This window comes from Thermobia domestica, chromosome 13 (genome assembly GCF_964235325.1).
Source record: "Thermobia domestica chromosome 13, izTheDome1.hap1.1, whole genome shotgun sequence".
Classification (NCBI taxonomy): domain Eukaryota; kingdom Metazoa; phylum Arthropoda; class Insecta; order Zygentoma; family Lepismatidae; genus Thermobia; species Thermobia domestica.
The window spans coordinates 187,591,772-187,607,946 of NC_137466.1; the positions used below are offsets into that span (position 1 = coordinate 187,591,772).

The 16,175-nt window shown below is 38.1% G+C and overlaps 1 protein-coding gene across 7 annotated transcripts in view; it reads right to left on the reverse strand.

Moving 5' to 3' along the window:
- Positions 1-16,175, reverse strand: part of eIF4G1 (eukaryotic translation initiation factor 4G1) — a 249,513-nt gene that overhangs the window by 191,834 nt on the left and 41,504 nt on the right. For 4 of the 7 annotated variants that reach the window (XM_081737082.1, XM_081737081.1, XM_081737078.1 and 1 more), the window contains exon 2: positions 411-565. The exons of the other annotated variants lie outside the window; for them this stretch is intronic. In XM_081737082.1, the coding sequence (XP_081593208.1) occupies positions 411-456 (46 nt within the window). In that variant the 5' untranslated portion in view covers positions 457-565. The remainder of the gene's footprint in view (positions 1-410; positions 566-16,175) is intronic. 7 annotated transcript variants of the gene reach the window in all.

Consider the following 16,175-nt stretch of genomic DNA (forward strand, 5'->3'; position numbering starts at 1 on the left):
TTCGAAGTTTTATTCAAATACTTATGACTTTCCAATTATTGAGAAACATTTGGATCATATATTAAGTGTAAAGTAGGTGTAGGAATGCCCGAAGTTATCCCTGTAGTACAGCATACTTCTATTCATAGCATAGAGAAAAACTGTCCTTAATTTTTATCTTCTCCAGAAAACTGCTTCGCTATTATAAATTAATAAAACTTACTTTTAAAAAAAAATAATAATCTTCGCGGCTTTTATACCACTTATCACACACTATTACAATACATACGATATACTTAACCACAACACAGAAGTTTGCATATTGTTTTATTGCTACAAACACACAGCAGTACACAAGAATATATGAGACATAAATACAGACAGACGGGAATTTTAACTCCGGAGATTTTGAAAATGGAGTTTGTACTCACCTACAGGAAACATGAGTATACGATTTCCGTCTTGATGGATCACCATTATCCTTAACTCGACCTCATCTCGTCCACGATTTTGTTTCTCTAAGCTCGTTTATAGCACTTGATCGCCACGTGTTACTTGCTGTCCTACCACTCGGTGGTACCGCCTCCTAGAAAACAGAAGCGCGAACTCACTGTTTAATTCACACTGCAACACACATTTTTTAATTTTTTTTTTCTCTTGTTTACACTTTCTACTAATGATGCACCAACTTACAAATATAAAACAAATACTATATGATGTTTACGCATTTGTAATACCACTAATTTCTACTGTCGAGAAAACTATTTCTGAAGCACTGAAATGCCCTACGTGGCGTAATATCTGCGACGACGCAGTGGATTTCAGCACTCCTCGAACACGCAACGTGAACGAACCACGAGACTTCATAGACTTGTCAAACTCGTAGTAGCATTGATCAGAACACACTGATGATGACGTACTATGTTTCCTCGCTAAAAATGCGAATTGCCACATGGAATCAAAGTACAACACTCAAAACACTATCTTCAAAACTTACTACCGTAGCCAAGCGAACAGTCAGTCAGAGCCTTCTCACTACCAAATTCATTACTGCCTTACAACCCGAGTTGGCAGTATCCCGCTTTGCGCGCTACACGGAGGTCAAGAACCGCCCGCTCTTCCGTGGACGAGTCTATGCCGTGCGGCAGGAGGGGAAAAGTAAGGAAGGCCAAAGTCTTCAGGCACCCAACCTCGCCTGGGTTCAATGAAACCTCAACACAAGTGCAAAGGCCGAAAACATGCGATTGCCTCCGTCTGACCGAATTTTCAAATCTGATTTATTTTGATTCACATGGTCGACCTGCTTGCTACCTATTCTTATGGCTAGTTCCGAAAGGATTTATATCAATATATAGCAAATAATTATAATCTCGGAATTATATATATGAATCCTGTTTCAAATTTTCCTTTCTCATTGCAAAAAAGTTACAGTTTTCATTTCTTTTAAATTAAAAGGGTAAACCAACATGAGAAAGAGCACATAACACACTGACTCGCTCTCTGCTTGTTTGATACAACTAATGTAAAGTTGAATGTTAGCAAGATTTCAATTTTACATATGTGACAAAGTGAAATAACATTTGAAAGCAGTTTTAATTTTACTGTAGTTGGATGTTTTAGGAAGAGGGGAAGGGTGAAACTGATTCATCATTCTCATGGAAGTTTACTTTTATTTAGTGGCACGAAAGTATGATGCATGCGTGTGTGTGTGTTTTCGTTCATACACAAACACGTTCAAAAAAAAAAAAAAAAAGTAGAACACAAACTGTCCTGGCTTCTTTCTTAACGGTATCGCTTAGCACCTGCCAGAACTCAGAACTCAATAAAAAAATATTCTCGGCACAGTAAAGAGGCAAATAACTTGCATTTACCGACACTGTATCTTTAAGCCAGGGGCGGATCCGGGGGGGGGGGCGATCGGGGCGATCGCCCTCCCCCAGAAGAGGAAACTTTTTTTATTTTATATATATAAATAAAACTCATCTCAAAGTTTGGAGCCCTTAAAAGTAGCAGTATGACAACCCACCGCCCCCCCAGAAGTCGGTCCTGGATCCGCCCCTGCTTTAAGCATTAATTCATTCATGGCTATGATTTTTAAAGTAAGTAGCAATTTCATGTCAATGACTATCAGATGTGCCCATAGATATACATTTAAAAAAAACTACATATTTGCCTATTATTCGCCCTAATAGAAAGACAATTTGCCAAAGTTTTACTGGTTTGATCAAGTATATATGAATCCGCGCAGCAGAAACAATTCCTGTTCCCGAAAATAATGTAAATGGGCTGCCAAATTTTCATAAAATACAGTTCTCGCCCCATTTTACCTGTACTTTTTAAATGGCAAGGTACTGAACCTAGGTTAGTCCTGATTTATTTTAATCGTGTATAAAATTGTATTCTTATCCATCCCTAAAATAATATAATGTACAAGAAAAACAGTACAACAAATTTGTTTCTATCCTTAACACTCAGACACACGTGCCCTGTTTGCATCAAATCCACACGCGGTACGGGGATTCCCTCAAGAGCTAGTTCTGAGAATAACTGGCTATAATTTTCTACTTTAAAACTATTTAGTAATTTTTGCTACAGATATATTGAATGTTTAGTTTTTAGGGACATAAAAGTGTTTAATTTCTTTTGTAAGTGCGCCGAAAACCTTATTACCTGAAGTAATAGAAATTGCAACTGGATGGAATTTTTAAACGAAACCACACGCAGTAATGGGAATAATCTCAAGCAGTCACATTTTTCCTTCAAAAGTGGGGAATCCCCGTTATCGTGTGTGCTTAAGAGTTAAAATTATCATCTTGATTGAGATTTCATACTTATTTTAGGTCTACCAAGGACTCGCATCTACCCAAATCCACTTATGGCTTGTTTAAGGTTTCACTCTGAATTTCAAAAATAAAAGTAGGCGTATTGTGTGGAGTTCCCCCCTTCTTTATATATATATATATATATATATATATATATATATATATATATATATATATATATATACAGTGGCGGATCCAGGATATGATCAAGGGAGGGGCTAAACCATAATTTGCCGTTTTATCCAGTGTAAAGCTGAATTGAAGCCCATTTTATTCAGTGTAAACCTGACCATCATGGGGGGCTACAGCCCCGTAGCCCCCCCTTACATCCGCCCTTGTATGTATGTATATATATATATATATATATATATATATATATATATATATATATATATATATATATATATATATAATTTGTCAGAGGAACAGTTTTCATGAATCAATTTGGGAGCAAGGCACGAAAGTCAGAAAATATCGGAGGGATTCCCTCCAGGTTTATCGTAATAATACCTACATAACCTTCCACGTAGCAACTTCAAAAGCGATTAAAGTGCAACCAGAAAGGTCCTGATTAAAGTTGGAAAATCCACAGAGCTTTAGTTAGAAATCCAGAAAACTTTCTTCATAGAAAAATTTATACATCAAGGAGATAGTTCATAGGATTTTTAGGTACGAATACTTCTCCACTGGCTAATACTCACATTCTAAACATCAAAATATGTACAATTATTATAATGGCGGTACAATGTCTTAGTGGTGGAGTGTTTACGTCTGACGCATTGTAGTCCAGGTTTTAGCCATTGTATGTGAAGTAGACATTGTATGTAGCTTTTTTCTCTGAACTTTAAGTTGTATTTCACTTTCTTCTTCCACCACTCACTCGCATATATGGTTCTTTTAGCTAAGGTCTAAAACAGTGGAATCTTAAGGTAAATATCTCATCTATGCTTACTAGTACATGCTTCATTCGTACTCACTAATGCATTTAATAACAAAATACATCTCGAACACCAACATCGAAGTCGTACTAAGACACATCGTAGTATTCTGATAACTCATTACAGCAGGAAAAATTTTCACTGTGGCTCCTAAAATTCACACACATTTTTGAGGATCGTTTAATGTAACATTTCCCAAGTGAATGGATATTTAAAAGCATGTTTCACTAGAAAATACATAATTTCAAAATACGAAGTAAGGTATGACTTTTATTTATTTTAGAACCGTCACCCACGTCACATTTGGCTAAACGGAACGTGTTCGACGAAGTGATGCGTAGTCAGTGGTACTGGCCACGAACGGCCTTACTTACAACTTTTTTGGCATGGTGTTGGGAAAACAGGAAATCAATTATAGGCTACGCACAAAATCAAACCCAAAGTCATGGGCGTTACCATTCAGCAACAAAAATTTAAAAGCAAGAAAGAGTTGAAAAGATTAAATTTAGCATATCGCTTTTAAAAAAAAGTTTAAAATATTATGGAGGGGACATGACTTTCATCCTCTCTTTTAAATTCACCCTTTATCAACATAAATACAATATTATCACCGAAATGTTGGACGACAAAAAGGAACAAAAGTAGGATGCTGCGGTGGATGTGTGGAGTGACGCGGAAGGACTAAATTAAGAAAGAAGTACTCCGAGGAACAGCACTGAGACCAGTAGTAGAAAAACTGAAACAAAGTAAACTAAGATGATCTGGACATATAAGAAGAGCTTTAGAATACGTAGCTCACAGAGTAGATGCCATAGAACGGAATGAGAAACGAGCCTGAGGCCGGCCAAAGAAGAACTGGGCAAATTGTGTTACGAGCAATATGATGCATTGTGGTGTCATAGCTGATGTGACAACAGAGAAAACAGCTGGAGAAACAGAGATCCGAAAAGCCAATCCCACCTAACTGTTAAAAAAAAAAAAAAAAAAAAAAAAAAAAAAAAAAAAAAAGCTTAGAAGATGCAACGGTTAAACCCGTAAACATAACTCCTTCGCACTTGCAAGCACATATACATTAAAAATATAAATATAAAATCATCACATACGAAAATATTTAAATACAGAAAGCTGCTTTACATAAAAGACAAAATCGCTCGCTTTTACTATGCATTGCATCCAATTAAGCTGCATCCCTTGAATTACCTGAGTACTAGCCTCAATTTGATCAAATATTGAAAATGTGTCTAAATTTATCATCAAAAAATTCAAAAAGCCAGCAGTAATCAACCGTGATATTAGTAGATCTTAAAATATTCCCTCAGTATTTATTTAAAATAGAACTTTGTCATTACTAAGCCATCAAAAGTTTGTAAAAAGAAAAAAGTACATTATTATTTTCCTCTTATTCTTTCTAAGATTATAGAAATCCATTAGTCCCAACCGGGTTATAATACTGGAACTCAAACACTGGAATCTTATCGTGTCATGTCAGCGACACCAAATGCAATCCATGAAGCCAATGAAAACTGTGAACTCAAGTACTTCTATACGCTCTAATAAACGAAGTTCTGCACGTCGTCCTCGTGTACTCAAATATTGTGCCAATTATTTACGAACTACATAGACAATATATTCCTACTTACTGAAAAAGATGTGCACGAAGTTTTCATTCCGTCTTTACAACACATTCATCAAAAGTACTTATTCGTGTTTCTATATTTTTAACTATCACGAATTTCTACTCTTTAATTAAAAAAAAAAAACTCTTAATAAAAAGAATAATGCTTTTATAAGAAATCCTATTACGTAAAGGTTTTCAAATCTGTTCTACCATAACGACTCTCAAGTTCCCTTTGGAACTCCCTCATGGCACTATATAAAGCGTACGCGCCTTTGGCGCGGGAGACCCGGTTCAATTCCCGGTGGGAGTTCATCTTTTCCAGACCCACGTTAAGCTGTAGGTTCAGATCTCATATATAGCCTTGCTGATGATAGGGACGCTAAACTTAAATTCAACCAACAAGTTCCCTTTGATTACGACGTTTACGAACATAGGAAAATTAAATTTCTTCACCATAAACAAATAAATTAACTACTCTGCGTACGAAACTATGATATATCAATTCCTATAATGGCTCTTTTCACGGTTGCAAGCTTGTGCCAATTGTACTAGACCTCTGTCAAGCATCTGACTTCACGTCATTCTAAGTCAAAAGAAGTTCAATGCCGAAGATGCTCTGACGAAGGTGCAAGCAAATACCTTAATAACGAAGCTATCGAGTTATTATATTCATGGTATCTAACTAAACGTAATTCTCAACTTATGCCATTTCGAATTTTCCATGTATTAACGCTCTAGCATTAGATTAGTCCCGGGTTCGATTTCCGCTGGGAACATGGTCGAAAAAGAATGAAAGCTTATTCAGTTCAGCCATCCTCAGCAAGGTTTTCTTCATTCACAAAACGCAAATGCCGGTATGGTACCCAACATAATGGTCCCAGGTCGCTTCCTTCCTCCTCGATTCCTCAGGTACTGTGATCGTCCAGGAACGTACGGCCAGGATCCTCATACGTAACGGGCAAACATGTCATAGATGTCGAAAGCCCAGAAATCTAACGCCTAATCCTGATCGAATTTTCTATATTCTCTTGACTGACTGATTTGTATTTAGGTATTGTCAGCAGTGAGGTTATATAGAAAGATCTACAGTTTAAAAAATATAAGATTATTCTGAACCACTTTAGTACGTTTGATGCTCCTCAGCGGGAATCGAAGCCGAACCTCGTGCATCGAAAGCACGCGTAGCTAGCCACACACTATCAGAGACGTTCACCCTCCCGAGGACATCCTCACCCTCAAATTCCCTCGCCTACAATTACGCGAGAGCGAGGACAAGCTTCGACAGCGAGGGCGATGGACAATTCTTTTCGCGAGGGCGAGGGTCAAATGTCAATGCGAGGGCGAGAGGACAAGTTTCGGCAGTGATGTCGAGGAGAAATTCCCAACATGAGGGCGAGGACAAGTTTTCAGCACGAGGACGAAGGTGAACGAGGACGAGCACCAACCGTCACTGCGAAGGTGAGGGTGCACGAGGGCGAGGGTCAACTTCCTCTGCAATGGCGAGGGTTCGTGAGGGCGAGGAACAACGAGGGCACGCGAGGGAGAAGGACAAGTTTCCTTAAGAACTATTTTGAATTTGCTGTTTAACCATTTTTGGAGGATTACGAGACAAGACGAGAATTTTTTCGAGTCTTGTGTGCAACACTAGTTCACCAAAGTCTTAGGTCTCAAACACTATTTTAGCGCTAAATGATCCGTTTGAAAAACCTATAAATTGATAAAGGTGATCACAATGAAGAGCATTTATGAACGTTTAAAGATACTCAAATCACAATATTCCAATAATAAATATGGTTTAAATGTTCTTAGATGTTCTTATGATGTAAATGTTCTTACACCTCTCGGGACGCAGAAGGATTCTGAGAACTTCTAGATAAGGGAATACATTTTGCACGTAAATTTACAGAACGAGACGTGAAGTGAGACGTCGACAATAGAGACAATAAAGAAGTTTCCGAAAATTGAGACGAGACAAGACTTCTATAAAATTTACGAGACGATATGATAAACCTTATTTCTCGCCTCATCTCATGGGCAACACTAGTTTGCACCGAAAGATGTAAAGGAAACTGTTCAAATTTCATCTGAACATATTCACGGTAATATTTAGCGTGGAGTAGTCAATGATTTGTTCCATTTTAGGTGATCTGGAGTGTTATACGATGGTATGTGTAGTTTTCTGTTTTGGACGTAGGTTAAGGAAAACAAATTCAGCAAATAGGCTGGAAAATTGAAGATCTCATCCTCGCGAGGGCGGGTGTGAACGAGGGCTGACTTCTACTGTGAGGGCGAGGGTGCGCGAGAGCAAGGACAGGTTTCCAGCACGAGGGCTAACTGTCACTGCGAGGGCGGACAATTCCCTTCGTGACAGCGACGGTGAATGGGGGCCAGGGCCAACTGCTACTGTGAGGGCGACGGTGAGTGAGGTCGAAGCAAAATGAACATCTATGCCCACTAGACTTGCGAAGAAACTACTCTATCTCTCTCTACTGGTTTGACAGTCAAGTTAATAGACGGCATAAGCTGCCTTTGGGTAGAGACCTTTAAAAAAAAAACTAACGACACACTTTACTGAACACCGACAACATCGCGACTTGTTTGATTTTTATTAATAATAATCTAAATTATAATTATGCAAGCCCATAAGCTTCTATAAACTAGTAACTATGTCGTACTGAATATTGTTGCAGCCACTGGAGGCAGTGACTGGTACTATGTCTTAAAACTATTTTACGAAATTATTGAAGATATTTCATGATCTTTAAACTCTAAAATTTCGTTATACACTTTATGAGACTGCTTAGTACACTGGTGTGTCGCTACACATCAGCTGGGAACCACAGGAATAGACAATGCGCAAGTGTTCGTAAAAATTTGAAATTAAAGAATGAAATATTCTCCAATATCATTTAATTTTGACGTTTACAATGCTATCATATTAAAATACTGATATTGTTAAAACGGCAATTCAAACGTGAATTAATCCAGGTTAAATTTTCTGTCTATACAAATGCCTATGAAACTGTACGAAGTTTCCTAAAAATTCTAAAAGTGATATCAAGATATGAACCAGGTTACTTTCACTGACCAGTTCATTCAGATCTTGACTTACGAAATATTAGAGCGAATGAATTTTTGAAGTGGCTGTACAATTGTGAGCGGAGACGGATCAATTATAATGATATGCATAATGTTCACAGCATTCATAAGTACAGCATTAAAAATCTCTCCATACGTATTCTCACTGAAAGTTTTATTTTTTTTAAATCACAGTTTCACTGAAGCTCTATTATGCAACGTTATCGTGAGACTGCCACCGTTTTCTACGTAATCTTCCCCTCAAGCGCTTTCCCGGAAAACAAGTGGATAGATTTCTTATCCTTGAGAAGGAACTGATAATACTCGTTAAGAACCACGTGACAAGCAATAAAATATCTGTCTCTGAAAAAGCGTTACGTACTATTTTAAACTGTTTAATCAAGGAAAACGTGTAAATCAATGATCAGCATCCGTTTATTCCAAAAAACTGTGATGTACAGAATAACCTTAGCAGAAACGAAAGTAATATCTTTTCGAATTTGAAATAAATTTCAGGAAGCACCTAATAATGTTTACTAAGTATTGACTTCAAACATGATTTTACCACCCACATCGATGTAATACCTATATATCCAAATACTTTATTCTGAAAAAGAAGTGAAAGGTAGCCATTAATATAGATATTCAACGATGAAGGCTCTTCGCTAAGCTTCCTCCCTCTTTTATATATGTTAGTGAATAACTTATGGAGGCCATAGATGCACATACATGCATGACCAACATGCATGAAAGATTTGTTTCATCATGCATGTTGGAAGAATTTTTTTGGCCAAACATGTGCCAACTTGTTGTCCAACTTACTAGAATAATGAATCGGAGGAAAGATCACGTGATTTCTTCCGCTGTTGTGATTGGTGGACCTTAATATAAAAACCAACTTCCATGAACGAGCACATACACGGTAAACATACATAAAGAACGGCAAAACCTCATGCATATTTACATAAGATTTCGATAACTTTCAACATGCATGAACGAGGACATATACACGATCAACTTGCCTGTGGTTTAATCATTTTTCATTCATGTTGGAAGGTTTCTTCATGCATGTGTCTGCGTGTATGGGCCCACTTTACACGATGAAAAACATCAAACATTTAGAAATTGAGACAGATACAGTATATTCGTAAATTGGTGTTACGGGTATATACAACTGGCAACGTCCTAGTCGCTCCTCAGAAGATCACCGAAGTACGAGTGCCAGGTCTCGTTCAAAGGAAAGATGGGTGTCCTTTTGTATTCACCAGATGATGTTGGCATTACCAGCTCATCGAACATCATGAGGACAATTGGGGTGCTACTTCAACATCCCAGTCTAGAAAGCTAACATTAATGACGAGTTGTAGGGGCACGGTGGCTCAGTGGTACAGCGCTTACTTCGGGTGCGTGGAATCCCCGATACGATTCCCTGACAAGTAAGTTTGTGGAGGACAACATCGTGCCCATGGGTTTTCTCGAGGTACTCCAGTCTCCTCCCACATTCTCATTCTACCATAATCATTTACTTGTTTTAATCATTCGTCTCCTTTAGCCTACAGGGCATAACCGTGGGATGTTCAAGATTTTCATTAACGGCGAGGAGAGCCAATGTGCTTACCACACATCAAAGGCATAAGCTCCACAAGCCGGCTGGTAGACCCTGGCTCAAGGACTGTAGTGCTAGCCACTAGGAGTGTAACTTTTAGTGTTGTGTGCACTAATAATTGTTGTTATATAGTGTATAAATTTGGGTGCCCAAAGTGTAACGTCTTAAACTCGCCCACATTTCTGGTTTATAAGAAATATTTGGAAACCTATTAGTAGGTATCGCATTGTTGGTACCCAGCAAAATCCTTGAATTTTCTGCGCTTATGGGTGCTGAAACATTTCTGAAGTTAGTTCTGAGCTCGAAATCTATATTCATAAAAATCCACCAAGAAGAACGTTCTTCACCAATCAAGAAATTCTCACAGAATAAGCACCAAATTTTAAGTTTTCATTCGTTATACTGTACGTACTGTACATATTGTATCGATGTAGGTCCCTCTTCTGTCTCGTTCTTCGCCAGTATTTTAGTTGAGTCCATACATTATCTACAGCAATGCATCTAGTTTTGTTTATAATATGTCGCAACATAGTGGAACAATCTCGAAACAAACTCAGGAACGCATGTGATAGAGAAATGTCTCTCTTACATTAAAGAATATGCATACGTATTCTATTGTGAACATTTTCATAAGATAAAGAACATCCTTCAATAACTTGATCCGTCAGAAACAGAGGATTGCGAACAATGAAATGAAATTTTAAGTGTTACGTCCCACGGTTATGCCGGCTAGACTAAAGGAGACTGTGATGAAGAGAAATGAATGAAATGGTGGAACGAAGAAAGTGGGAGGAAACGGGAGAACCCCAAGAAAGCCCATGGTGTTTGTCCACTACAAAGCTCACCTGGGGCGAGCTGGGATCGAACCAAGGACCCCATACACCAGAGGTGAACGCTCTACCACTGAGCCACCGCGGCCCCGGTTGCGAACAACCTCAGAAACTTATTACTGAAAAAGTTCATGGTTACAAATGCTTGTCGACTGCATAATGAAGTTGGAGATACAGTGAATTTCAAAGCAACAACAATGGAACATACTTCCAGCTGCAAAAGATAGTCTGCAGGGATCAGCAAAACTTGACAGTTTGGCAAAATAAAACTCCATGGGTTTACCGTGAAAATAAAGTATCCTCTATTGGTGCCTGTAGACGCTGAACGTTCCTTATAGTAAAAAGTATTCCTTACAGAGAAAGTCTGACATTTTCTCTGAGATTATGAAGTAAAATTCAATTCACTTCTATTCCACTTTTCCACCTTGAAATGCCAACAAATCGAAGGTCAAAATGTGATATTCATTCATGTTTTTCGATGTCCAACTAAAGGTATATTTTAAGTGACCATATATCTAGAGGTATATACTTTGATAGAAAATATTAAAATTGTGTTTGATTAAGACGGTTTTCATTTAATCAAATTTCCACTAAAAACTATCTTTTTTCCACATTTCCACCATCCAATTCTCTTTTCACCAAAAACCCTAGGCCTTGTTATTAGGTTAAAAATAGTAATTGACGACAATTGACAAAATGTCATTGTATTCCTACTAAAAACTCATATATACTCGTGTTAAAAATGTATTGTAGCACACGTAGAGATACAGTCGATTGCAGAAATGGGCATTTATATCAGGAAGTTAATTGTAGATTAAGTACTAATACTTAAGTTGAATCATACTAGGGAAAGGAGGAAAATCAGTATACGTACTCAAGCAAAACAATTACCTATTTTCTCTTGTTTTTTTTTGGATATTCGATGAGTTTCAAAATAAGAAGTACTATTTTCCTATTATATCTAAAGCACAGTTTTTGATTTTAAAAAAATGAATATAAAATTCTCTTCGAGAATCAAGATGATCAGAATTTATTATACATTTCGTCTCATCTCGAAAACAAGACTAGAATTGTCATGTTTCTCATCTAGTCTCGAATTTGAAAATGCACTTCTCGTCTCGAAAGCAACACTAAACCTAAGTTTTGGCTGTTGTAAATCTACAGTAGAAAATCTTCATCTAATTGAACTGGAAACCTTGTATTTAAAAAATTTTTTACAAAGTCGGCCGAGAATTTTGTTTCTCAACGAGTATAATTCACAAAAAAAAAAAAAAAAAGTTAGATACCAAGGTCGGCAACGGTTAGACGGTGACCCCAAAGCCGTGCTGTTAGTGGTACTGCCATAAGGCAAACACCACTACGTGAGCAGCAGAAGAACTATGTAGTGAACTGAGATGATGATATAAAGTAGGCAACCTCTGATTTTCAAACAGAGCAAACTGTTAAAGCTCGGTTATGTGGTACACGTGTGATGGGGAAAAAAATGAAATATTTCAATTTAACGCCCCATGTTTATGCCCTTTAGGCAAAGGATGATTAAGTGAAAAATGATCGAACAACTGGTGGAATGAGAATGTGGGAACAAACAGGAGTACTCCGGAAAACCCTACGGATATGATGTCGTTCACCACAAAGTCACTTGGCTAGTGATCCAACAAGGGATTCCACGCACCAGAGGTACGCGCTCTAGCACTGAGCCACCGTGCCCTCACGCGAGCGTGATAAAAATGGGAAGTGTGTTTGGATGTGTCGAGAAGGATTATGTCTAAGGTGAGGACGCCCTATAAAACTCAAGGCAAAACCACAAAGGCGAATAGGAACGATAGCCGAAAGAAAACAAGTCCCCGCTGAATCATAACTCAGAACAGTCGTGCGACTACGGTGCAAGTGATGTAGGAACTCTAGCTGCCTGTGTCAACAACGACAAGCTAAGTCTTACATAACGAGGTCGCGTTGTGGGGGCGAAACCGCTAGTAAGGGACCATCACGCTTTAGCGTGACGACGCTCTGACAACTGATCTTCTGCAGTCGTTCCATTGAGACGTGTTTGACCACCCACCGTATAGCTTGGATCTTGCTCCGAGCAATTTTTATGTCTTCTTACACCTTAAGGAATTCCTGTTCGGTCAGCATTTTATTTTAAGTGATGAACATCGGAATTCAAAAGCTCCTCCCACAGTAGGTATATTACAAATAGTGACACCTGCGCTGCTGACAATAAATATTTCAACGTCACGTGTGTGTGTCTGTGTTTACCAACCTAACGAAAATTACATTTTGAAAGCACCTCGTATTAACACAAGAATTTAAGATCATGAAAATGAATTTTCTCATTGTCTCTAGTCGGAAACTACAACAATGCCTTTATTTATATATAGTGTCAATTCTCTCTTCCGCAACCACTATGATTTGTGACTGACAAAAGTCAGATACAAGGAAGTCAGTACGTACAGTAAATAAATGAATACTTTACTTAAAACATTTCTTGAGATGTTGTTTTTCTAAGCAGCTGATATATATTACAAATTTCGCTATCCTTAATTACCAATTTCACATATTAATGTCTGTCACCTTCAATTTTTTTGACGTGATTTCCCGATCCACACACACACACACAGCACTGTAAATAGTTGATACTTTAGAGCCGTTACAATTTATTCGATTTTAAAATAAAGTTGTACGCATAGTTTCAACTGCCACACTGCAGTAACTATGAAGACAATAACTCTCGCAATGATAGCCAATTATTTTCTTTCCACTTAAATAATAAGAGCATTTACTACACTTATCATACCGTACTCACTATCAGAAATTATACAATTCAAGGTGACTTCATAAACACAAAAGAAATGATAAGCACACCTAATGAAATGTTTCAGTCAGTTAGGTATAGTGATACCACTCTAGATTGCGATTTCCAAATGAAAGAGAGAATGGTCCTTTTGGATATATCTGTCAGTATGGAGATACTGATATCGTACAGCCTACTAGTCCTATAGAGTACTAAGGCGTAATTGTTTCATTAATTGGTTTTCATGGTGGAAACAGAAGCTCAGAACACTCATCTTTATGTTCGAAGTGTTCAACATAGCGAAAGAAGTTATAAAGAAATACATAGTATATATAATTAATTTCTTAGTTAGATTTATTCCGTTACTTACTCTTTTCCAACTGCTCTTACCGATTATGAAATACAATAGCACCCTAGCAGTAAACTATGCGATCCAATTAACCCCTTATATGCGATCCAATTAACCCCTTAACCTTAAATGTGTTATTTTTAATGTATTGTCTGTTTAGATCTTTTTAATGATTACTGTATGAAGTAACGAGCTAACTTGCGGGTTGTCACTTTCCGATCGAATATTGTATGAGATGCAGACGTATAACTTAAATAGGATCCGACTACATAAGTTCCCATCGACAAACTCGGTTTGCCGCCACGAAGGAAGAAGCACAAACAATTCAGCAATGAGGGAGCGCTCTATCGGCTATTTTTCCTATGCTACATACTATTCTATTCGTGCTGAATGCTGCAGACATTTATTACACTCTACACTAGTAACAAGAAAGGCAAAATGCAGAGCATAGTACAGAGTTGATTCGGCATCATTTTAGTGCAACAAATCTTTAGTGAACCGAGATACAAACTATGTGCAAATGTGTTTGTTTTTTTTTTTTTTCTCGTTTCTTGATAAGGTTATCGTATTTATTGGCATAATGCAACTTTGTAAACGTAAATATCAAATTTCCCATATAACAAATATATTTTACAGGAATCAGCAACGTGGTAATGTAACTCAGCTCTCTTCAGACGGCGTGACAGTATGATGAGAAAACGTCTATATTGTAAAGTTCATCTTCCATTAGACCTGTGTACTAGAATGTCTTTCATCATGACTTCTGTGTTGGATGCGTGTCCCACGCTTATGCTGGCTAGGCTAAAGGAGACTGTGATGATGAGAAACGAATGAAATGGTGGAATGAAAAAAAGTGGGAGGAAACGGGAAACCCCCAAGAAAATCCACGCACACGGTGTTGTCCACCACAAAACTCACCTGGCACGAGCTGGGATCGAGCCAAAGGCCCCATGCACCAGAGGTAATCGAGAAATGAAATCATCAAGTTTTACGCCCCATGGTTATGTTCTCTAGGCTAAGACACACGGATGACTATTGAAAGTGAATATTTATGAATGAATTGACAGCATGGGAAAATTACAGAAAACAAACAAATTAAAAAAAAAAAACAGACTCGATGTTGTCCACCACAAACTAAGTTTGGAATCGACCCAGAATGCCTAGTATCAGAAGTGAGAACTCTTATCACTGTCACCATGCCCCCCGTTGTGCTTCATCGACCCCAACTGCATTGCTAGTTTGCAGGGTTACATTTGCAAACCCAAAACTTGAATCCTGAATTAGCAATCGAATTAATTTGCTGTACTTTGTACTATAGACGGCTAAACCAGTCATGAGTGGAAACTTCCGATTAGATTCATCAGGGCCAACTCGAATAAACAATACGTTCGATACGGAGTACGCGATTATCTCTTATATACATGCTCCATTATCTTAGTAAGAACAATGTCGCCAACGCAAGTACTTTTAAGATTCTGATTACAAGAAAATCTAAATATCTGTCTGCTACGTGTCGTAAGCAAGCAAGTTTATGCTACTGAAAATAAATATCGTGATAAAAGTGCTACACCATCTCTAACTCGTCATGTACTCCAGAACCAGGGGCGGATCCAGGACCAACTTCTGGGGGGGGCGGTGGGTTATCATACTGCTTCTTTTAAGGGCTCTAAACTTTGGGATGGGTTTTATGTATATATAAAAAATAAGAAAATTTCTTCTTCTGGGGGGACGATTGCCCTGATCGCCCCCACTGGATCCGCCCCTGTCCAGAACTGACATGAAACCACCCCGTACCTTCGCAGATTAAATCCCACCAAGCAGGGCCGTACTGGCCAGGCGGGAAACGGGGAAATTTTCCGGTGGGCCTTGGGCGGTGAATTTTCTAGTGGGCCCTCCGTCTTGTATCGTAAGTAGCGGTAGATCTATATGTACAAAAAGACACACGTCACGCACTCCTCGCATACGGGAATACCGGATAACACGTCGAGTACAGGCAATACAGATCAGCATTGCTAGCCTATGATGTTGCGAAAACAGCCTCTTACATTTTTCGTAATTCAACCCTTGAAAGGTTTCTGATTTTCCATTCTGCTTTGTAATTTTCCTAATATCGAATTATTTAGCGAAATTGAAATCTCAAATGTTGACATAACTTGAAACTAAA